Source organism: Rhamphochromis longiceps, linkage group LG15 (genome assembly GCF_057381845.1).
Source record: "Rhamphochromis longiceps isolate RC_006_pf linkage group LG15, R_longiceps_female_GT1.1, whole genome shotgun sequence".
In the NCBI taxonomy this organism is placed as follows: Eukaryota; Metazoa; Chordata; class Actinopteri; order Cichliformes; family Cichlidae; genus Rhamphochromis; species Rhamphochromis longiceps.
Window position 1 is genome coordinate 24127154 of NC_140571.1, and position 24641 is coordinate 24151794.

The following is a 24641-nucleotide window of genomic DNA, read 5'->3' on the forward strand; positions in this document are numbered from 1 at the left end:
TGGCTCTCACAGACCTGTAACGTCTTCTGTAAGAAGCTGTTCTGTCCCCCACTCGTTACCTGTATGAATGGCACCTGTTTGAACTCATCATCTGTATAAAAGACACCTGTCCACAGCCTCAAACAGTCAGACTCCAAACTCCGCCATGGCCAAGACCAAAGAGCTTTCAAAGGACACCAGGAAAAGTATTGTAGACCTGCACCAGACTGGGAAGAGTGAATCTACAATAGGCAAGCAGCTTGGTGTGAAAAAATCAACTGTGGGAGCAATCATCAGAAAATGGAAGACATACAAGACCACTGATAATCTCCCTCGATCTGGGGCTCCACGCAAGATCTCATCCCGTGGGGTCAAAATGATCATGAGAACGGTGAGCAAAGATCCCAGAACCACACGGGGGGACCTGGGGAATGACCTGCAGAGAGCTGGGACCAAAGTAACAAAGGTCACCATCAGTAACACACTACAACGGCAGGGAATCAAATCCCGCAGTGCCAGACGTGTTCCGCTGCTGAAGCCAGTGCATGTCCAGGCCCGTCTGAAGTTTGCCAGAGAGCACATGGATGATACAGCAGAGGATTGGGAGAATGTCATGTGGTCAGATGAAACCAAAGTAGAACTTTTTGGTATAAACTCAACTCGTCGTGTTTGGAGGAAGAAGAATACTGAGTTGCATCCCAAGAACACCATACCTACTGTGAAGCATGGGGGTGGAAACATCATGCTATGGGGCTGTTTTTCTGCCAAGGGGACAGGACGACTGATCCGTGTTAAGGACAGAATGAATGGGGCCATGTATCGCGAGATTTTGAGCCAAAACCTCCTTCCATCAGTGAGAACTTTGAAGATGAAACGAGGCTGGGTCTTCCAACATGACAATGATCCAAAACACACCGCCCGGGCAACAAAGGAGTGGCTCCGTAAGAAGCATTTGAAAGTCCTGGAGTGGCCTAGCCAGTCTCCAGACCTCAACCCCATAGAAAATCTGTGGCGGGAGTTGAAAGTCCGTGTTGCTCGGCGACAGCCCCAAAACATCACTGCTCTCGAGAAGATCTGCATGGAGGAATGGGCCAAAATACCAGCTACTGTGTGTGCAAACCTGGTATAGACCTATAGTAAACCTCTGTTATTGCCAACAAAGGTTATGTTACAAAGTATTGAGTTGTATTTTTGTTATTGACCAAATACTTATTTTCCACCCTAATTTACGAATAAATTATTTACAAATCCTACCATGTGGATTCATGGATTTTTTTTTTTCACATTCTGTCTCTCACAGTTGAAGTGTACCTCTGGTGCAAATTACTGACCTCTGTCATCATTTTAGGTGGGGGGACTTGCACAATCGGTGGCTGACTAAATACTTTTTTGCCCCACTGTATATGCCAACAGTCAGTATGTTGAAAAAGCTTGAAATGAGGAGCTGGGATAGAGTTGGGTTGCAAAGTGGCTTGCAGATCATGGGCAGACTAATATAGCTTAAAGTGAGCCATAAATGAGGTTTGCCATTTGAATCCATAGGTTGAGATATCAGCTGCCGCTGAGACAAGCTGACCTGTCCTCATTGTTTTTAAGCTTAACTTCGTCCTGCCCCAACAAATGCTGTGGATGATTTCAGATATGAATATGACTGATTTTATAGTCAAATTATGTTAAATATCTGGTTATATTTTTCCTCACAGCAGGTACAGTATGTGGGTTCAGAGGTTATGTGTGCATATCCTGGACAAGCCCCCAAACATGTAACGGTTCCTATGTACATGCCTCAAAGGATCCTAATATAGAAGAAGATAAAGTTTTAAATTGAAACTGATATTGAAAGTGTAAACTGAATTACTTACAAAGACCAAATACAAATAAGGGACTTGCAGTCCTAGCAAAAACAAGGAAAAGATCAAAAACACCAGGAACTGACCATACAACTGCCCATTAGTTCCGTGCTTTTTCCCTAACCTGATATTAGCCAAGACTAATCCAAACTGAAACTGAAACTGATGCCAACACCCAATTAATAATATTAACATAACTCCACCTTCTCTGGCCTTTTGTGCATACCTTGAGGGTTTTGCAGCCAGTCAGCATTAAGGCATGTGGAACAGTAGTACACAAACTTTTCTAGCTCTGCAAAGATGCTGTTACACCAATGCTTGCAATTAAAATTTGAATGCCTCTCAACCTTTCGAGCTTTGTCAAACATTAGTGTCTGTTTATATGGTTATTTTGTTTTTCTTTTTTTTCTTTTTTTTTTTCTTTTTTTCTTTGATTTTTATTAGGTTATTTTGACATTGTGGACATACAGTAAAGAAAATAACAAACAGACATACATATAAACAAACATAGAGTCTGGAGTTTACATATCTTTCTCCATTTATCACGTTGCAGAAAAAAAAAAAAGAAAACCTATTATGTTATTTCATTTGTGTCACTTCTGAATGTTTTCCACTTCCTCCATAGTCTGTCGTATTTACCTCCCAACAAAGGTTATTTTGTTTTTCATCATGCAGGGCATCTCAGGCTGAGAGAGAACCACAGAGCCAAATTAGTATATAAAAACAAAAAATATTTATGGGGGTGTGTCTGAACTTTAAGGTTTTTGGAAACTGTGTTGTTTTAGTTCAAATTCCATATAAAATAACAATAAGAATTTATCCCCAAACTGAGTCAAAACCTTTCTGCTTGGATCAAAGTGCATATGCTCTTGGTCACATATATTTTGTCCACTTGAAGGGAGAAGTTCAGTGGAGAGGGGAACAACCATGGGGCATTGTTTCTGGGTCAGAGCGCTCTGATGGAGGTGTTAAGTCATTCAGGGTCGCTATACACAAAACATCACATACAAAACCATTTGAGAAAAAGCTGTTATATTGTGTAAAATATAATACTAATAATAATTTTTAAAAACTGAAAATGTCATGCACCCATATGTTACTCACAATAGAGCACAGAAAATAACTTGAATATTAATATGAAGAAAATGTGTTTATTTTTAATTTGACTGCAGGAACATATTTCAGAAAAGTTTTAACAATAACACTTACAGGGAAAAACAAAAACTAACTGTTAAGAAATCTTTTGAGATCCCACCACCATTGTGATTAGGAATGTAAGACAGAACATACTCATCATATTATCATAAGTCATGACATTTTCCAGTTTTTTGAGCCGTGACGGCTTCTCTTTCTTCTCTAGTTTTTTTTTCTTCCAATCTTTGACTCATTATTCTGAAATTTATAATGGAACGCTATTGAAATCCTTTTTTGATATTGTAAGTACATTCACTATTTTCCTGTTCTAAAAATCATTAATATTAATTTCACTTAACTTGACTTCATTAAATGACTCACATATTGTACACCAGTGATTCATTTTTTCTGCTTTCTTCTTTTCATTTTGAGACTTTCAACCAGAGTATTTTTGACAGTTTTATTAAAAAAAAAGAACAAAATACAAAAAAAAAAAAAGAAATACAGCTCAGAAATTCAGTGGAGACCTCACAGCCGGCTGAACAGCAACTAGACAAATGTCTAACTTGTCAAACCTTAAGCTTTGAATTGTCGTCATTTTTTTCAGTGGGCTACTATTTGGTTTCTCTGCAGACTTTCAAAGAAATTATCAAGATATACATTACACGGCACACAATGTTTCCTTCTATTATTCGTATTCTGCTCATGCTGTTTTTTTTTTCTCTTTCCCAGAGAGTGACTGCCAGCTTCTCACCAAACTGCCCAAAGTTAAATGCTTTCGCAACAACAAGCGAGAAGGTATGGAAGCAGTTGCGTTTGAAAAATTTCATTAGCATTTTTAACATGCTAGTGTGTATAAATTTGCATGCTTAATCATTCTTATGTTCTTTGTAGATTTTTTGGCATCTCATTTGTCACCGGTGTGCTAGATTTGTGTGTGTATGTGTATAAAAAGGTGTTATTCAGGGTGTGTATAAAGAATATAAATTTCACTGGTGGTACTGAAAACTCTCTGCCTAAACAATCCCATGCTGTATATAAACACACAGAGACGGGTGGACAGACAGAAAGACAGTGAGTGAAGTGAAATTGATTCATTCATCTCTGGCTACATATTGAACTGCAGAACTGAAATGACCTGAAGTGAATTGAAGTGACAGGAGAGCTACTGAAATAGAGCCCAGAGTGGCAAGCTATCATAAAAAAAAATGTCACAGAAAAGAAAATGTCTTCCACAATCTCAAACCAAACATACATTAATTCAAAAGCAAGCTTATATGCTGAAATTTAAAAAAAAAAGAAAAAAGAAAATTTATAAATAACCTAATCACAGATGACAACCAGTTTGAAGTTAAAGCCTCAGTCACACTAAATATGGATGGTGTTCCTCATTTTAATGGTTAATACAGTCATGTGTCATGGCTATGCTTATCATTTTTCCATATAATCCATTTGGAGCTGCCTCCATGCTCTTAAATATAGAATACGAATGAATGGAATACATAAATTAACATGACAGCTTGACAATATGGCGGGGTCAGGAGTATACTGTGAATAAAGAAATGGTTAATGGCCAGAAAAAGGTTTAAGACATATATAATCTTCCACTGTAGCTGACTGAAGATGTTTGGTATGTGCATGATTTTTAAGGAATTGAAATGGATTAAATACTTCGGGCTGAAAGAACATTTTATTTGACTAAAACAATAGTGGAGGTGGCATGCTGTGGTTTATTCAGGTCTTTTAATCGTTTAACTTTTTGCCACTGAATGTTGCACTTTAACTACTACACCCCACTGTTAGAAGCAAATTCACAAAATAGACCCAAGTACAGACACATACTGAGGCAGACAGTAGGGGTGCAACGATACACAAAATTCACGGTTCGGTTCGGTTCGGTTCGGTTCGATACTTTGGTGTCACGGTTCAATATTTTTTCGATACAAGAAAATGTTCATGCTTTTTTAATTTGTCATTTATTAAAATTATAAATATATATTTTAACTCCAACGTACAGTTTTTAAATTTAATGTTGCTGAAACAACAAGGGGAGAAAATAATAAATCTATCTGATCGAGAAATCACTCATCTTTGGAAAAGAGAGTTTATTACAGAGAAATGGCTCTTTCCAAAATAAAAGCTATACTATACACTTCTTCTGGGGTACACTCTCAGCAGCATATTAAACATATCAGGTCCCCATGAGGAGAATCATGTGCTAACGGCTGACTAAATGACTCGGGTAAAGTTTGTAGCATGCGTGCTTGTTGTTTTTGTCTGCTTCCACTTGTCTTTGCACTAGGATGATGTCGGCGTAAATGTGCAGTCATATTCATTGTGTTCCCACTAATGCTGTCAGCATTAATCTGAAATGACGTTAATGCCACAACACAGCAAATCTCCTTTTTTTTTTTTTTTTTTGCCTGTCCCGTTTGGCTCTTTTGCCATCAGAATTATTGTCTAAAGGCGAAGAAAGATGCCCAACGGATTTACTTTACCAAATTGACCATCCCAGCCTTGCCGTAATGGTCCATTTGATTCACCTTTTATTGTTTATTTTATTTTCACTTGCTGAATACGGGACAGACTTGACTGGGGAAAAGAAGGGGAGAAAGAAAGAGGGAAAGAAAATCAGCTGAGAAGAGGGACGGGGGAGAAGGGCAAAAAACAAAAACCAACAGAATGGGCAAGAAAAAAAAATACATATATCGATCACCTGGATCACCTGTTGAGAAAGAAAAAAGAAAACAAGCAGAAGAAAACGAGAGCAATACAATAAACAACATCACAATGATATATGGGAATATGACAGTAAATACTAAATATTAAACATTATTGTAAGATCGACAGCGCACAGTGTGCTTTGAGGTAGGAGCCAAAAAGGGTGTAGTTTGCGTGTGTGATCACCCGTGTGTACACCTGTGAGCATGGACGTGCTTGTATTTAAAAGGTTCCTTCATGTAATGATCTGCTAGAGGGTGTGGGAAGCTACTGCCCCGTCCACCAGGGCATGAAGCAGGTATGGAGGAGATCAAAACTCCAGACATCCAGAGGCCCCCAGAACACAAGAGACCAAGGAAGACCAACAGAGGGACAGCCGCGCCACTGTCCCAAAAAGAGCTGAGGAGAGTCCCAAATGAGGGCTCACTCAACAGCCGCGGAGCAGAAGCCAGGGGGAGTTGCAGTGACGCACCCCTGAGCTCCGCCGGCAGCCAGCTGTGCCTGAGTGACCGAGCCCCAGGCCGAGAGGCCGGGGGCACCCCACCTCCGAAGTGGCCCGAGCGAGCCCCAGGCTCCAGGCCCCGATAAGCGGCCGCCAAGGAGTGAGCCGGTGTGTACCTGGATGCCCATCGCCAGACACAAAGAACCACCAACGCACCGATGTCTGAGGGAGTCCACCAGGGGAAGTGGTGGGGGGAGATAGGCCTCCAAACCTTGGAGGGCCTGAGATGTCCCCAGAGAGGTGGCGTCTGATACCCAACCTGACATATAGACACAGACATACAGGCACACACAGATACAAACATCCATTCCTACCCTCATGCTCTCATATGCACTTACTCCACACTCAACCAACGTGGAGACAGACATAAAGAGACGCTGTACACACAATCACACTCCCCAAGCGTACTCTACGAACCGGGTCTAGGTACCCTTGCCCCTGGAGGGGGGAACTGCACCCAGACCCAGGTGGTGTTACCCTTTTCCCTGTGGTGGGGAGAAGCAGACCGCCCCGACTCCGCAGCAGCAGGGAGGCCCCACATTCCAGACCCCAGTCGGACGGCCAACTCCTCCTCCTAGGACCCCCGCTCCAGCAGGCCGCAGAGAACGGGGGTGAGAGAAGACTCCAAACCTCCCTCCACCCGCTCATTGTAGTGTTGATGCATGTGTGTTCTAAGGTGCATTTAAAACCCAGGAGGGCATGGAGCTACCTGCCAGAGAGCAGCAGGTAAGCGCATAGCCCCTCCTGATAGCGCTCAATGTCTACGTGTATTTAAAATTGAGAGGTGGGCAACGACACCAGGGGTGAGGTGTACACCCTGATGGTAATTTGGATTCCGTGTATCGTGCCCACCCCCAAGATCCTATATGTATGTGTAATGAGAGTGTGAATAATGTGAATGTCTAAGTTGTGGGATAAAATTGAGGCAGAGGCAGCCAGAAGGGAACAGGGGGGGGTAGCCTCCTCTGCACCCCGGTGACCCTACTTCAAGGCCCTGCATGTGTGGGTGGTTGTGGTGGAGCAGGAAGAGGGAGGCAGCTGGAGATGGGGAGGGAAGGAAGGGAGGGGCAAGTGACCCCTCCCTGGGGCCAGCTCCCCCGCTGACCCCAGTAGGCACTCCCACACTCCGCGACCCGCCAGGGAAAGGAGGCCCAGGCCCATCCGGACCGGGGCCCAGTGCAGCAGCGCCGCCCGGCCCCACAGAGCCCGGGACAGCCCACCCGACCCCACCACAGAGAAAACTGCACCCACCCCATCATCCACTCATCTTCCAGACTACATAAGACAATAGACAACCAGGCTGAGATCTTCCTCCACCTCTCCTGTATCTCCACCTCCTGCAGAGAGAGTTCCTGTAGAGAGGAAAGCTCCTGCAAGATGTGACAACCTCCCCCACCAGTTGAAGAGCCCCCCAGGTGGCTCGACGTACCGGCGGCACCCTGCGCCAGGACTGGGCCCCCATACACCCACCCGCCCACAACCCCGGCAACACACCAACCAGGACCCAAGCCCCCGAGGCCCGGCCAGGGCCCCAGCCCAGAGCCGGAGCGCCCCCAGAACCTCACGCCCATCCCGGACCCACCCAGGGGCAGCCAGGCTACCAGGTCAGTAACCCACGTCCGTCAGCACAGACCCTCCCCTAGCCCCGCTGCACGCAGCCACGAGGAAACCGTCACCTAAGAGCCAACAGAGAGCCCCTAATTGGCCATGACCGCTACCCTGGGTTGAGCCCCCCAAGGACACGGCAAATCTCCGTTAACGAGCTACCACAGATCACCCCGTGCGTGGGGCTGGACGACGTCAACACGTTAACGAGCTAACTGCGCTAACGAAGTAGTTCCCACACATGTAATTGAGCATTGCGTGGTGCATCCGACATACTGTTTTACTTTTGTCCATGACGCGCTTACCTTCAGGGTCATATTTCACATGAAGACCAAAATAGTTCCAAAGGCCAGATCTGAATGAGGGTGGGGGAGGTTCAATTTGCCATGTTGCAACAAGCTTAGCTTCTGTCTTGCTAGCTCGACAGTGCAGCCTAGGCGGAGTAGTCGAACGCAGATCCACTGAGCTCTCAACACAGACAGCATCGTCAGAAGAAAAGTTGATCAAATAAATTAAAAATTTTTATTGTTCGATACATATGCATACCGAACCGAAAGCACTGTATCGAACGGTTCAATATCGATACGAGTATCGTTGCACCCCTAGCAGACAGGTAGCTGCTTTAAAGACTTACAAAATAGTATAGAAAATAATGGCTTTATTTGTATAGCGCTTTTGAGAACACAGTTAGAAAGTGCTTCACAGTTTGAGTAAAAGCCACACAATAAAAATAAGCATGCATATTCCATAAGACAGACATAATGAACTACAGGGTCACGCATTCATTCCAACATACGCACTTTCATACAAATGAAAATAGATGTACATTGTGGCATAAAATAAGGGGGAAAGATTAAGGGAACACTAACCTATAAAAATTAGTTTTCAGCAGTTGATTAACGCAAGTCAGATTCAACAGACCTGATAGGCTGAGGGAGGCTGTTCCAAACTTTCTGAGCTACACCGTCAAAAGTTTGATCCCCTCTGGTTTTATTTAGTGTGTGGAACAATTTTTTTTGAAGATGTTGATGAGATTATCTGAGAAGTTGGCTGCTGTGGTACGGTCTAAGTAATTCTGATATATAAGCCAGGCCATCTTCATGTAGAGCTTTATGAGTTAATAATAGGGCTTTAAAGTGGATGTTTGTTAACTGTAAATCTCTGACAAATATGTTTGATATGTGAGTGGTGGCTAGCTTTTGTTAGCAGCCTTGCTTTCTGCAACAATGGGAGATGCGCTACAAAGGACCAAGAGGTATATGTGAAAAGTGGGTTACAGTAATCAAAGTGGGGGAAATTAAAATGTGTTTCAAAAGCATCAGATGATTGAATCAGAGTAAAGATTTTATTTTAGCAGTATTTCTGAGGTGACGTAAATGAGAGTGGGTGACTTCCTTAGAGAAACTGGCAGGTCCAAAACACTAGAACCTCAGTTTTACTAGAATTGAGATATAGAAAATTTGTATACATCCAATTAGTAATGGCAGAAAAGGTAGGAGAGACTGTTGAGTTGTTGGGCTTAGCAGAAAGGTGCAACTGTCTATCATCTGCATTGCAATGGTAGGCGATTCCCTTAAAACAATACAAACACATGCAAGGGTTGCAGATGAAGACTTAAATAATATGAATTCTGTTGGATAAGCACAGCACAGCTTGGCTAATACGTTGAGAGTATGATGATGGTCTTCCCTGAAATGGTCAGTATGAAAAGACATTTAAACATATTCTAATGATGCAAATCATTTTGATTTAATTTGGACAGACCATCTCCAAAAGTGGAAAGAATGTCATTAAAAGGTTAGAAAGGTCAGAATAATTTAGAGCTTTGTTTTAAGTGTTACTCCATTCCATAGAGAATAATTTTAAATAATTCAGAACAGTACAGATATTTAATTCCACCCGTGTGACCTTGAATGAATTGACTGTTTACAGTTTAGCCGATGCTCATTATTTTTAGAAGTAGAATAGTGATGCTAATTCTTCATGGCACAGATTGAGCAAGGTGGCCAGAAAAAGGCTAGTCCATACTGCCATGATGGCATCACACAGTTGCTGCAGATTAGGTGGCTTCACGTCAATTATGCAAATCTCCCCTTCCACCACATCCCAAAAGTGCTCTATTGGATTGAAATCTGGTGACTGTGGAGGCCATTTGAGTACAGTCATCTTCCTGTCATGTTTAATAAACTAGTTTGAGATGATTTGAGCTTTGTGACATGGCACGTTATCCAGCTGGAAGAAGCCATTTGCAGATGGGTACACTAAGGTCATAAAGGGATCGACACAGTCAGCAACAATACTCTGCTGGGCTGTGTTGCTTAAACAATCCTCAGTTGGTACTTAGAGGCCCAATATGTCCTAAGAGGTTGCCTACGCCTACAGGCTGTCTTTACAATGTCTACTTGCCTAAATGCATTGAGTTGCTAACATGTAACTGACTGATTAAACATCCATGTTAACAAGCAGATAAACAGCTGTGCCTAATAAAGTGATTTAAATGCAATGATTCATGGACACAAACTCATAATGAAAGAAATATGAAAATAATGTGTGTCATGACCAACGTCAGTCAGGATTCAGATGTCCTAAAGTCACAGATTGGCTTGTATTAGTTGCTCCTCCTATGATGTAAATGTTTGATGCAGTTTTAAATGAATACTAGTTTGTGATGTTATCTGACTAATAGCCAAAGAAAAGGATGAATTGTTTCTCAGTCAGAACCAAAGCTGTAATAATAAAATGATGGTAAAGGTAGATTAGAGGGCAGCCAGAAATTTCTCTGTAGTGATACACTGTTACAAAGATGTACAACTTATTGGGTGTTAGTAATTACAGCCACCATTTTATATACAGTATAATAACACTAATTGGATCATAGCAAGCACTTTGCAAAAGATGAAGGGGAGTTCAAATATAGTGTAAAATAACAACATGGTGCAATTATAAGAAAAACACCCCCCCCCCCCCACCACCAAATAGAGATCACAGACTAACACAAAGTTCATCCGTAGAGTTAGTGTGAAAAACAAAGTAATTTCTGGCTCTCGATGGTACATGGCTCCTTTTCCCCATTGTTATTGTTTGACAGTGATATTAGGGGTTTAAAAAAAGATATTTAAAGCCATTTTACAGTAATAATATTTCTAAATGGTGCCCACTGATGTTGGACCTTTACAGCAGAAGACAAATCCCTCTAGTGGAGCATCATCTGTGGAGTATTCTGATCAAGTCTTTGCTACAGCTTACTTTCAGTGCAGTTCCTCTGAAAAGTGATAGAAACATTTTCAGACATCTCATTGCTTCTGAAGATCAAATGGCAGCATTTTTTACAGGAACAAACTAAAGGAAAAAACACTCAGAAACCACTTCTGACATGCTTGTTGTTGCCTCGGTGAGAGCAGCGCCGTTTGAACTCCGGTTACTGCACTAAAACGTCTGAAAATACGAGTCCCCTTTCCACTTCACTAATACCTCTCTCTGTGTTCTTCTTTCTCCCTTCTTTCTTCCTCTTGCTGGATGCTTTATTTCACCTCATATTTTAAATTTATCTCGCTTGGCTGTTCTGTTGCTTGCATTTTATAGTTTCCCTCTTTCTTTCTCACTCACCTCTCTGTCTCTCTCTATAACAACAGGAACACTTGTCCTACATGCTGTCACTGAAGGATTTCATTATAGCACAGTCATGCTGATCACACAATGACACACACACGCACACCCACACATAGACATCGGCAGGGTTCATCAGTTCAGCTAGTTAATAGTTTATGGCTTCAGGCTTTCTGACTTGATTGTCTTTTTAATGGCCATAAAAAACACACCAGCCTGATACTGTATGTCTTCTCTGACACACTCACACAAACACAGGTGGTTGTACGTGCACGTTTGTGAGAACACAGTGTTGGCATGTACCATTAATCCAAACATCAAGTTGTTTTAGAAAAAACTATATCTAAACAATGAAGCGCTTTAGTACTTGCCCTAAAAAGCTAACCCCCCAACTGTATGAATATCCTTGCTAGCTTCAAAAACACACTGTGAAATGTGTGAAAAGACCCGATTTATGTGTGTGCATTACAATCTAAATCTTTTTTTTTTCCATCTAGCATTTTGCCATGGTGCCTAACTAGATTTGAATTTTAAGAATCTTTCCCGTCGGACATTACCTAATACATGTTCCAGTCTGGAGACGTTCCAGACGTGAACTCTAATTTTCCCACCTAGCTTGATAAATTGTAAATTGATTTCCTTTATATGGAGTCTTTTTGCTCTGGTAATTTGGACAGCTCAAAGCAATTTCAGTGCATCTTTATCCTAGAATGCCAAATACTGTTGGTCTTGCATATATATATATATATACAGTCCATTGGCACTGGCCCCTTGATGCACCTGCCATTGAAATATTGTATGCTGAAACACAAGGGCTCTCTTTTAAGATGCAACAAATCCCACAAATGGAAATAGGATGGGTAGCGATCAAGTTTGTTTCAAGTTTGCCAACCAGGAGACCACAGTTTGGAGCTTTGTATTTGGCAAAACCCAAAGATATTCTAAGTAATTTTCCTTTTCAGTTGGTTTTCATTAGTGGTACAATTGATCATTCGTTTACTAAACACAAATTAACTCACTTACATGCTTGATAATTGGTTCAGTTTACTGCACTCTCAAGCCAGTGGTCTCAGAATAGAAAAAACAAAACAAAACAGTGGGCGTGTGACATTGTCATCATTGCCACCTGGCAGTAATGTTGACTGAAGCCGGGCTGTAAACATGCTGAATGCTGGACTGTGTGTCTGAGGTGCTGCATGAAAGTGCCATTTGTAATCAGACTATTGTTGATAGAGGATGAAGTTATTAAGATGAGATGCTCCAACCTGTACCTGTGGCATGGCTGCAGCCCAATCTGCAGCTGTTATTGCAGCCTAATGTCTGCCGCTACACTGCCAAGGTAGGACAGACCATGCTAGTTCAGGTACATATGCAGACAGACAATTCCTTCACCAGGATTTAGTCTAGATGTGTTTCCTTTTAACCACACTGGGTTGACATGTTCACTGGAGGCAACCACAGCTAGTGATCGTTGCAAAGCAGCAGGCTTTTAGATAACCAAATGTGGTTACATTTAAGAGGTAGAATCTTATTTAGTTAGGTTTAAAATTAAAATTGCCAAAAAAACAAAACTGTTTAGTCATTTCAGATGACCATAACTTCTTGGCTAAGTTTAGAAATACACTCTTGTCTGAAGGAAACCATTGGCGCTCACACTTTCATCATTTGGTGGTTTTAAACAAATGTGTATATGTTTATATCGTATATGTACATCAGATCAGCTGGCTATTGCATTTGTTATATCCCATGTTGCCAAGAGGGAAGTTGCAAATTGCCCTCTTGTGGACAAACTATGCAGTATCAACACCTATAAGGCTGTTTCTCCGATTTCTTTTTTACTTTTTGCATTTTTTATTCACGGTTATAAATCCTGATACTGATATATCAGTAAGTATATCAGTATCAGCAGGGCTGACATACTAGTCTGGCTTTAATACAGTGTATTTAACTGCAACCTCAGGATCTCTTTCAAAGTGCCCATATGGACAGACTTAAGAATGAGATCCACTTCTGCAGTACCTTGCTGACAGACACCTATTGTGTATCTGCAAGATGCCAGTGGCTCTGGCAGAAAGGTAGTGTTTGATGTCCTGAATAAGAACACGTTGTACTTTCATACACCAACTCTACACATACATTCATACACAAATGACACATGGGGCAGTTTCTGAAATTTTGTCTAAGGATACTTTAATATGAAAACTGCTGGTGGATGACCCCTTGAGTCACAGTTGCTATCGTTATCAACAATATTGACACCTTTCCAGCTTCACATTTTGGAAGGTATCTCGCCAGCAATTTTGGTAGTATTCTAAAACTGACACACCAACAACTACACCAATGTAAGCCATTCATGCAGCACAGAAAAGGGAGAGCAGGGTTTGAACTTCTCTCTAAAAGTGCCATCACTCACGCTTTTCATGTCTACAACCAAATACAACATAGTGAATTCTTTGTGAAGAGCATATGATTATCCTTTTTAATGACATGGGGCTTTTCATGATGCCATCAAGTGTGGCCATTCATAACAGCTAAACTGGACAGACAGCACTTTGTACTAACTAGTTCTTTTCAAGCATAATGCACTCTTTGGATCAATTGCCAGACAAAATGCCCTCACTTCTTACAACTCTAATGGATCCACTCAAGCGTAGAAGTCCAATAGCACACAACAATGTCCATTTGTACAATAGTGAAGACACATTAACAAAGACATTATGCATTTTCTTATCTGATATTAATCTGTTAAGATGTTAACCTTCAAACAGCCCTTTAAAGTTTCAAAGCCTGGCCAAAATGTCCTCACTACACTGGCTTCAAATAAAAGGTGTCTACACAAACACAGACCCACATCTGATAGGTGGAGACAGTTAAGAGTTATCGGTGTAGATTAACACTCTCCTCTGTACAAAGTCAGCCCGCCATGCACTGTGTGTGTGTGTGTGAGTGTGTGTGTGTATCTAAGTAAACGGGCGTCCACTTCTGTCAGTGCAGATGTGTGTGTGTGTGTGTGTGTGTGTGTGTGTGTGTGTGTGTGTGTGTGTGTGTGTGTATCTAAGTAAATGGGCGTCCACTTCTGTCAGTGCAGATGTGTGTGTGTGTGTGTGTGTGTGTGTGTGTGTGTATCTAAGTAAATGGGCGTCCACTTCTGTCAGTGCAGATGTGTGTGTGTGTGTGTGTGTGTGTGTGTGTGTGAGTGTGTGTGTGTATCTAAGTAAACGGGCGTCCACTTCTGTCAGTGCAGATGTGTGTGTGTGTGTGTGTGTGTGTGTGTGTGTGTGTGTGTGTGTGTGTGTGTGTATCTAAGTAAATGGGCGTCCACTTCTGTCAGTGCAGATGTGTGTGTGTGTGTGTGTGTGTGTGTGTGTGTGTGTATCTAAGTAAATGGGCGTCCACTTCTGTCAGTGCAGATGTGTGTGTGTGTGTGTGTGTGTGTGTGTGTGTGTGTGTGTGTGTGTGTGTGTGTGTGTGTGTGTGTGTATCTAAGTAAATGGGCGTCCACTTCTGTCAGTGCAGATATGTGTGTGTGTGTGTGTGTGGGTGTGTGGGTGTGTGTGTGTGTCCCTGCTTGTATGTGAGTCCAGTTTATGTGTCTGGGTACGTGTGTGTGTGTGTGTGTGTGTGTGTCCATCCATCCAGAAAATAAAGCCTTATTGAGGATGAAATGGGATTTTTAATTGGCTGAGCCTCGGCCTAACGGCGCCGCGTGAAACTTCACGGCCCTTTGTACAATGTCACCGACACACACACACACACACATTCACAATGGGCCCCAGCACTATCACAATAACACACATACAACAATGCAGACTCCTCTGTGGGCATGTACCGCACACATATTCAACAGTGCACGCACTCACACACACATTACGTCTCCGTGTCAGGGAGTATCGATTAGACCATTTAGTCCAAATAGAGGGGAACACTGGACCCCGTCAGGGAGACCTCCTTAACAGGCTCATTTACACACAAACACACACACTCTGTGTGTGTCTGTCTTTGTCTTACTAAAACACAACTGCAGTTAACTGACGCACACATTTGGCCTTTTGCTCCATTCCCTTCTTTGCTTTTCTCTCCCACTTGTTTAAAGATGGATACGCAAACCTGTTCTCCAACACACACACATACAGACACACAAATGCAGAGAGTGATGCGCCTGTTAAAAGGTTGTGTCCATGTCTGACAGGCCCTCTAAGAGCACTGCATCGATTTTCCCCTCTGCTGACTGACTGCGAGAGCAAGTGAAAGAAAGTGAAAGCAAGAAATGTGGTGTCAATAAATGGAGCAAGGCACTAATACATCCAAGGTTACGGGTTCCATTCTCACCAGTGCCTGAAATATTCTTTGTCTTGTTCTTCTGCTGCTGTGGGGCCTTTTCGATGAAAGTCTTCGTGTATATTTATAGCGAGCGGATGGAGGATGTGTGTGTTTAACTGATAGTCACAGCTTGTGAGCATGAAACTTGAGTATATACTGTCTTATCCGATCTGCCGCCCTGAAAAGAATCAATTTCAGACGGCAACGCGGAGGATTTCAATTTAGCAAAGAAAAGCTGGGAGGGCTTTAAGTTCAATATCGACGGTATCCAAGTGAACACTGTACACAACATTTCAATGTTAAAGTGTGTATGAGACTGTAAATGGGACTGAGAAAGGTGCAGTAAATCGACACTATCAGTACCATTTGTGCTCGCTGTAATTATGGCTGTTTCTTAATTGTGATTGGATGATTAAATGTTGTTACGTTGTTTACAAATTTAGATCTGTTGTTTACAGAAGACTGAAATTAACCAAAAGTCTTTTGAGTTGGCACAACAACACCATGTTGAACTGATGATTGTATCATACTGTAGTCGTTTTTTCAGCGTTATGAATCATATTTCACAATTTCACAAACACCGTAATTGTTTTGTTTATTTAGTTGTATTTTTATCAATAGTTATCTTTTTCCTTTGTTGTTTTTTTTTTTTTTTTTCCAAATGTTTTGGATTTTTTTGTTAATCAATGCAAATGTTGTTCCACTCCACAACATTTTTAGTTTTTTTTTTTATGGAGTAACTGCATCACTTTATGTAAAGCTACCAGCAATATGTAATTACTTCATATAATCAACAATTTCAATATTAAGGAGATGCTTTAATAATATTAATGATGCAATAGTAAATCTAAAAGTGGCATTAAACATATTGAATATAGTTACTTTAAGTACAACTCAAAATTATGTTGAAAATCTTGTACAGCACCACTTTCATGTAATAAATCTGTATCTCTATGACAGTTTTATACATTTATTTTACCCCCACCCACCCTGTACCGGGTACCTTGTATGGTTAAAGCTTTATTACAGAAAAGATACAGTGTTTTCCAAACCTTATTTTAAAAGCTAAAGCATGAATGACAAATTAAAATCAAACCTGTTGGTTCTGTTTATGCACAGGGACACATTGTCTTAATGTGCTTATCAGTGGGTGATTCAGTGAAATGGTTTTCAGTGCAAAAATAATTATAGATCTGGATTATAGGCATTTTTCAAAAGACCCTTCTATTAAATGTCTTCTCTATTCAGTTCATTTTGTATTTATTTATTTATTTAAAAAAAACATGTTGGTGCAATTGCATTGTCCTTTATTATATATCCATCAGCCACAACATTTAAACTGCTGGCCTAAGTTTGTCAGTGATATTTAAAAGTGCAGTGTGAATAACAATTGTTAATTAGGTCTTGTGTAATAAAAGTTATAATTTTAAATAGATGTGGTTAATATTTTGAAGGTTTTGCATGAACAGGAATGAGATTAAACTGTCTTTCTATTTGTCTGCTTAAGGTCTCATCAGGTCCAGAGTGCGGGGGACGGACGCTGCAAGAGCCAAAGTGCTGACCTTCCTGGACAGCCACTGTGAGGTCAACAAAGACTGGCTGCCACCCCTCCTGCAAAGGATCAAAGAGGTGTAACTGCATGTTCATTTATAAACCCTAATGCAACAAAGTATATGTGAGTCTGAAAGCTTCTCTATCAAATTATAACCCTCTCATGTTCCAGATGTGTCTATATATACACACAAATATATGTGAGTCACGAGGCATAATGACCAAGGCCAATCTGCAAATATGGCATGCTTTACTACTCAACAAAAAGCCTCTGCGTGATGACTCCAGTGGTCGAAGTGAAATCGTGCCATTAAAGAAAATAGATGCCGGTCTGATTGCCTCTCATTAAGAAATAAGTGCGGTACTCTCTTCTTCACCCCTCTTACTCTCCCGTCTGCTGTCCTCTGCTTGTGTCTGCTCTTCTTGTCCTCCCCATCCAATCTCTCATCACCTTGTTTTGCCTCCTCTCACCACCTCTTCTCCGCTCCCTTTTGTCCTGTCACATCTCTCTTCCTTTCTTCCCTTTTTCCATCTCTCGTCTCCTTTACTTTTTACTTACTCTTCGGTACCATTGCACCTTTTCTTTTCCATTTTCATCTCCTCTCCTGTTTTCACCTCTTATCCAACAATTTTGGTTATCGCACTCTGTTCTACTTTCCCCACCTCATGTCTTCCTCCCTGTGCTACTGCCATTACTCTCACACCTTTGCTTTTCTTCCTTTTCTCTTTACATCTCCTCGTAATTTTCCCCCTCCTTTCTCTGGCCTCCTCTCAGCTTCTTTCTGGCCTCTTGAAACGTCCACTTTTCTTTTCTATCCCCATCTCTTTTCCTCTCTCGTTTCTCTGCTCTCTTGAAATCTCCCTATCCACTTCCTCTTGCATCCTTTTCTATCCTACCCTGGCTTTACACATACCATCACCTTCCTTTGATTTGCTTTACGACGTTACATGGCCTTTCTCATCTCCTTCCCTGTCCATGTGCCTCGCATACTCTCTTCTCCAGTTCATTTTAATTTTAACACCTGTCTTGAACTTCTCCAATTCATCAAGTCAACAGTTGTTTGCCTGCTATTAAAGACCTTTGATCTCAATCTGCAGAGAAGCGATCAATAAATCCACCAGAGAGTCTGATCTGTTTCTGCTGCTGTACCATCACCATCCATATTTATACTCGTGGTTTATTCGTGTGTGTGTTTGTGTGTGTGCGCCTGTGTGTGTTCAAGCACAAAAGTCATCTGTCACTGTCTATGTAGTCACTCTATAGTCGTATATTTAGATTTAAATGTATGAGGTATTGATCCGATTAACACACACGCGTAGTCAAAACTCCAGGCTACCGTAAAATCACATTCCCTGCAAAATAATTGTCTGTCTTATTGATATAGAGAGCTAAAGTCTTGTCCAAATTTCAGGTTATCTGCTTTTCTGTATTTCACATCTGATCAATTTTATCATATATTTTGATTTTGTTCTCTTTTAGTTGTTGTCAAGCTTTTTCTGTTTTGCCAAAAAAGCCTTTTTTTGAATACTTTACTGTTTGATGCTAACAAATCATTTTGTGTCAAATAAATGATTTATTGTAATTCCATTGTCAGGGAAGTAATTGAGAAATAATACATGCAAATATGCATCTTCTCATTTGAATAAATAGAAATTTCCCAGCTTTTTACCACTGATTGAATCTAGAGAGTATTTACTCAGCCCCATGTCTATCACATTACCGCTTTTGCTTTTGTCTTTCAGCACCAAGGCAACAATTTATTGTAATTGTTCACCAGTTAACAGTAATATTTTCAGAGCATGTCAACATAAAAGGATCCTGGTTGTGTTTAGCAACATTGCTCATTTGTTGCTATATGTGCATGTGCAATCAAAGAGAGCTGCAAAACAAAAGCGATAATCACAATGAACGGCCAAACATGTAGTGAATATGTTGATGGTTTCATTAGTATTTCCAGTCATTTCCTAAGAAATGACTGGAAATGAAATAGGACAGTGACAGGGCTATTTAGGCACTATGGACGCTCAGTGAACATCACCTATAAACCTCACTCCTAAATGAAGGAAAAGAAAACAGAATAATTGTTTACATGAAGAGCAATGAACAAAATTAACACTAGCACTCCCTGCATGCACTGTTGGATTTAAAAAATGATTTGAAAGATGGCATTAGTGATTAAAAATATATAAAGAATTGCATTAAAGCCTAGAGTGCTTGTTGTTTTGGAATAATGGGTTTTCTGAAGGGACAATTTAGATGATAATTTTGTCAATAGTCAAACGTCTGCCTCGACACAACTTCCTTGCATGCTTGCATAAAATACTCAAGGACGACTATGTAAAACAGGTCATTTATTAAAATTCAATATTCATTTATAAAATCATTTATAATTCATTTATACATTTATTCATTTGTAAAATTCAATAAATGTTTGAAAGTTGCACTTTAAAAACAAGAGTCCAAAACCATAAAAGAAGCAGATTGCTTTGGGGTCAGATTCCTCTCAACTTACTCATCAAATATTCTCATTTCTATTCAGGTGAAGGGAAAAAAAAAAAGAAATGGCTAAAATTAAGAAAATGCTCCAGAGTGATTTGAAAATAACAGTTATCCGGTTACGACAGTAATGTCGTGATGCTTCACCCTGAGTGCTGCACAGTGTCATTACCCTAACAGCTATTAAAGCAGACAGAGTGCTTTGTAATGTGGCTGAAGCTGTAGAAGGATGCAGCTTGCGTCCCCTTGCACTGACCCTGCAGCTAATGGTCCAGAACCGCTCCACCTGCTCTGTAATATCACTGGCTGAAGATGCATCCAGCCGTTTGACCAAACTAATAGAGGGACACTTCATGATTTAAAAGGGAGTGCAAGTCTGGCAGCGCCAGTGTGTGTGGGTGTGTGCAAGTGAGATTTTGTACCTTTTATCCTTGTAAAGAGCAAATGGCACCATCAAGGAAAAAATATGAGGAAAATCAAGTGCAGCCATTTTTGCCAGTTTTCACTTTAAAAGGATTTAGGACTCTGTTTAAGGGTTAAGGAGGCAATAACTAAACTAAATCCATGAGTATCTTATGGCCTTATGGACGATTACACAGGGTTGAGGGATACGGGAATTTTTGTTGGTGCTTGATATTATCCCATTTTTTACAGTCTCATCAACCAGTCACAAATATCAAGCATTACATTTTTAATGGCTTTAAATGTTCACTTAAAAAGTTAGAAATGCTTTACACGCTAACCTTTTTCCCCGCATCCTGTCTGCATGATTTAAGCTTATAAATTTGCTCATTTCCAACACAGAAATGAAATCTATCTATAGGATTAGTTGCTCCACTGGGACATGAGTCGAGGTCTATCAGCAAGCTTAGTAGAAAACTGCCAGCTGGATTTCATGAAAGTTGGTAGAGGTGAATTACAAGAAACACCAGAAAAATAGAGGAAAAAAAGGTTTGGTGCATTTCCGGACCACTTTGTTTAAAAGTGGAAAATAGTTCATTGATGGAGGATGTGCTTTCCAAATGTTTTTTAAAAATTATTGTTGCGCTACACTGAGGATCTTATTCTCTGAACCACATGAACCAAACTGTAGAGTTGAGTGGGCAGCTGCTTGGTTGTTACTTCAGAAAAGTCTCAAAAGTGCCATAAACCAGAAAATCACTGTAATAAAGTGGCGTGCAGAGCACAAGAAATACAAATTACAGTGGCTGAAAAGTCAAGCAAATGAAGCCAAGATTCAGTTTCTTAAATAACCACTTGGGGTTGGCTTAAACACAAAGGGTCAGCTTTAGAGCAGAAATACATTGTCTTACAACCAAAATCTCTCTGGTTTTGATCTCTCTGGTTATTTTCTTCCTTCTGACAGCCCTGTGAAGGAGGAGTTTTATATTACTTACCTTAAAGTTAAGGATTTGGTTGATTTAAAAGACTAGTAGGTATGAACACAAGGGGCATGCTGAACTCTAGCCAGGTAGTAAATTAGCTCTCCCCATCTCTAATCAAAAAGTATCTTTGTCTGTGTCTCTACTCCAATATGGTCGCATCCACCAAAATAAACAGAAAAAAAAAAAAGATTTGCAAGCCAATAATTAAAAACATGTATTAGTAATATCAGTCTTTTATATAGCACAGTCAATGTCATGCTCTAAATATGCACTGTGCTCAAACATCACTTGACAAAAAATTATGCAGCCAGCTTTGCTGTTGTAGTAAGACGAAGACAAAGCTTTCCATCAGGATAGCTAGGTGTCAGACCTTTCTTTATTCGTCAATTCCAATATAGCCCTAACACAAATGAAATGAAATACCAGAGCCCGTATTGAACTTCGCAAACTAAAATATTGAATTCTACACAGCCTACACAGTTTACCTCCAGTAACCTATTGATGTGTTACTCATTTTCTCTGCTGCTTCTTAATAAATTGTGTTGTCACCCAAAAGCATTTTCTGTATCTCTTCATTTCATGTGGCTCAGTGGTCTGACATTAATGACAGAGAAGGGAATAAAGTAGCACTGAATTAAAGTCAACAGAGGTAGTGGTCAATCTCACCTTGCTACATTTGCTGTCTGCATGATTGTTGCTGAATGACTGAAATTCCCTTTCGGAGAAGTGCAGTATAATGACCTTGGAGTTTACAGTCTGTTTCACACACAGATGAACACACTGGACTGAGCGCCTCATTTATTCGAACAGAATTTGGTGATGAAAGCAGAAACACATTCACTTCTTTCTCTTTTTCTTCCTTGGTAGCTTGTTTTATTTCCCTTGCATTACACTTTTTAAAAAATTAATCTGAAGCCCTAATTAAGCATAAATGTGTGTGGTTCTTTTTGTGTCTCCAGGACCCGTCTCGAGTGGTTAGCCCAGTCATCGACATCATCAACATGGATACGTTTGCTTATGTGGCAGCCTCTGCCGATCTCCGTGGAGGTACACAACCACTTTCTTCCATCTACACTCAGAAACAAACGTCTCTGAGGCACCTTTGGGTTGTGTTTTGATGACAGAGAGAAACCCCTTTGGGTTTCTGACTTATGAGGTGGCCCTTGATGATAAGTTTGTGATGAGTTCATGAACCTGTTCTCTCTGGCTGCTGTGAACATTAAATGCTTTGAGATATTTTTTTTCCTACTTCTTCTTCTTCTAGCAGTGACTCTTATTCGCTCATATTGGACCCCTCGAGAATAGTTGCTGTCCTTGAATCATCTTATCTTTGAAATGTGCACTAAAGTCCCTCAACCGTGTGTCCTTGAATATTCAGATTTTGTTAGAGTTGCCCTTTTTTTCTGCCCAGTTTCTACACAGATAAGTGCTGATGTCTTGGTTTTAAACTGTGCAACGAGTGCACCAACTTTCTTTCCATCATTGTAAAGGGAACTAGAGACTGTAGGTTTATGTTCTCAAATTTAATTGTTTATTTTTAAGAAATAAACTACAACAGTCTTAAGGTCTCATATGTCTCAAATGCTGTTTGATGTTGAAAAAGCAGAGGCATGAATCTAAATATATTTCCAAATAAAAGAACGAAACGCCTTTTATTATTATTTATCATAGTTTTGTCTTTCTGTTAATAATTCTTCTAAGACAAAAAAGGCTAGCAGGTGGAATTTTGCATATTTAGTTACTCTCAGAAAATGTCCCCCAATCACATCCCCAACTTTTCAATTGTTTGATTAATTGACTACAGCATGGCATTCAGCTGTGGACTGCAGATGTTCACTTACCTATATAATACAAACTCTGTGAAAAACATGGAGTTTCAGAGAACTGTGATGGTCAAAAAGACTTAGGACACAGCACTAATCCAACACAAGAATCAGTTTGCATGCAAGCTGTGAAAGAATGATCACATCTTCATATTTTGTATCCAAGGATCCCAACCTTCTTGTAATTTTAAAGTGGTCTTTAAAGCAATTGGTCTCCAGGCTTTCTGAAGGACTTTTAAAGTGTTTCTTTGCATATTGACTGCTTTGTCACTCATCTTCAGTCCAGTCCAGTCGCTTTACCTGACTGTTTCCAGTGTATTTTTATCGTTGTTTGTTTTCTTTTAGGTTTTTCTTTCTTTCTTTTGTTTGTTTCTTAATGATTCTATGAATCATTCAAAGAATGAACTGGTGTGGTGTGCAAACTTTGATTTAGTGTTTGTCATAATTTAAGCTTCTAGATTCTTTTAGTTTGAGTTTAGTTCTAGTTGATTAAATATGATAAGATTATAGTAGACTAGACTGAAGTTGTTTCAGTTGACTAAAATATAAAGTGTAAAGGTTTGTCGTGTTTTCACCAGTGACAGTGGCGCCACATGTTTCACGTGTCTTATCTTCCTTGACATCAAATGAGAAACGTGTCCATATGGCTGCTCTTGTCTTTCTACCAAGAGTTGACATTTCATCACGTTTTGATGACAAACAGGGAGCGTGGGAGCCTCCCCCTCACACCCTGTTTTTTCTGTGACAGATCAAAAATGAAAGAAAGATTAAGCTGTGCCAAGTTACACAAGAACTGGACTGAAAATCAGTGGAAACAGGTCTTATGGTATTATTTAGCATGACAATAATTCCAAACACACAGCCAAAGCAGTAAAAGCACACAATGGACCACTATCAGCATGGATTGGCCTCCCCAGACCTCTACATTATTTAAGTAATAAGGGTCATCTTGACAGAGAACAGAACAAAAGGCAGCAAACATGCAAAGAACTTTGAAATGTCCTTCAGGAAGCCTGGGGAACTATTCCTGAAGACTACTAATAGAAATAATAAGAAAGATACCTAAGAGAGACCGATCTCTCACTCCAACCGGTCGTGGCAGATGGCTGGCCCTCCCTGAGCCTGGTTCTGCCAGTCAGCGATTGCCTTGTATACTGTATTTCCATGTATATGTGCACTTTTAAATAAATCCCTGAACATATTGAGGGGTGGCTCAAGACTCTTGCCAAGCATTGTCTATATGTGCACAGTAGGGTTCTCTCACACAGCTTTGAAATGTGCTTAAAGTGTTGGCACATAAAATGACTCTTTGAACAGTTAACACAGTCCTTTTAATTTGTTGATATCAAATTCTTAGATATCAGTCAGTTCGTTCGCTGCCATCAGGATCCTGACATCATCTTTAAGACCATCAGATGAGCTAAAGCTAAAGCTGTAAATGCTTTTTAAAACATTAAATTAGTAACTTGAATAAATGTAGAAAGTGAACATTTGTGAGCATTGTAAATGCTTTTTAAAACATTAAATTAGTAACTTGAATAAATGTAGAAAGTGAACATTTCTATTAGCTCAGCAGGATTATACTCGCAGATGAGCTAAAGCTAAACGGCCTGTAAAAAAGCCAGAACAACACATAACTGTGTTCTCTGTCTGCGATCTGCACTACCT

The 24641-nt window shown here is 40.4% G+C and overlaps 1 protein-coding gene across 2 annotated transcripts in view; it reads left to right on the top strand.

Moving 5' to 3' along the window:
• Positions 1-24641, top strand: part of galnt14 (UDP-N-acetyl-alpha-D-galactosamine:polypeptide N-acetylgalactosaminyltransferase 14 (GalNAc-T14)) — a 266824-nt gene that overhangs the window by 182994 nt on the left and 59189 nt on the right. For both annotated transcript variants that reach the window (XM_085383098.1, XM_085383097.1), the window contains exons 5-7: positions 3696-3761; positions 17225-17346; positions 22110-22197. In XM_085383098.1, coding sequence (XP_085239224.1) covers positions 3696-3761; positions 17225-17346; positions 22110-22197 — 276 coding nt within the window. The remainder of the gene's footprint in view (positions 1-3695; positions 3762-17224; positions 17347-22109; positions 22198-24641) is intronic.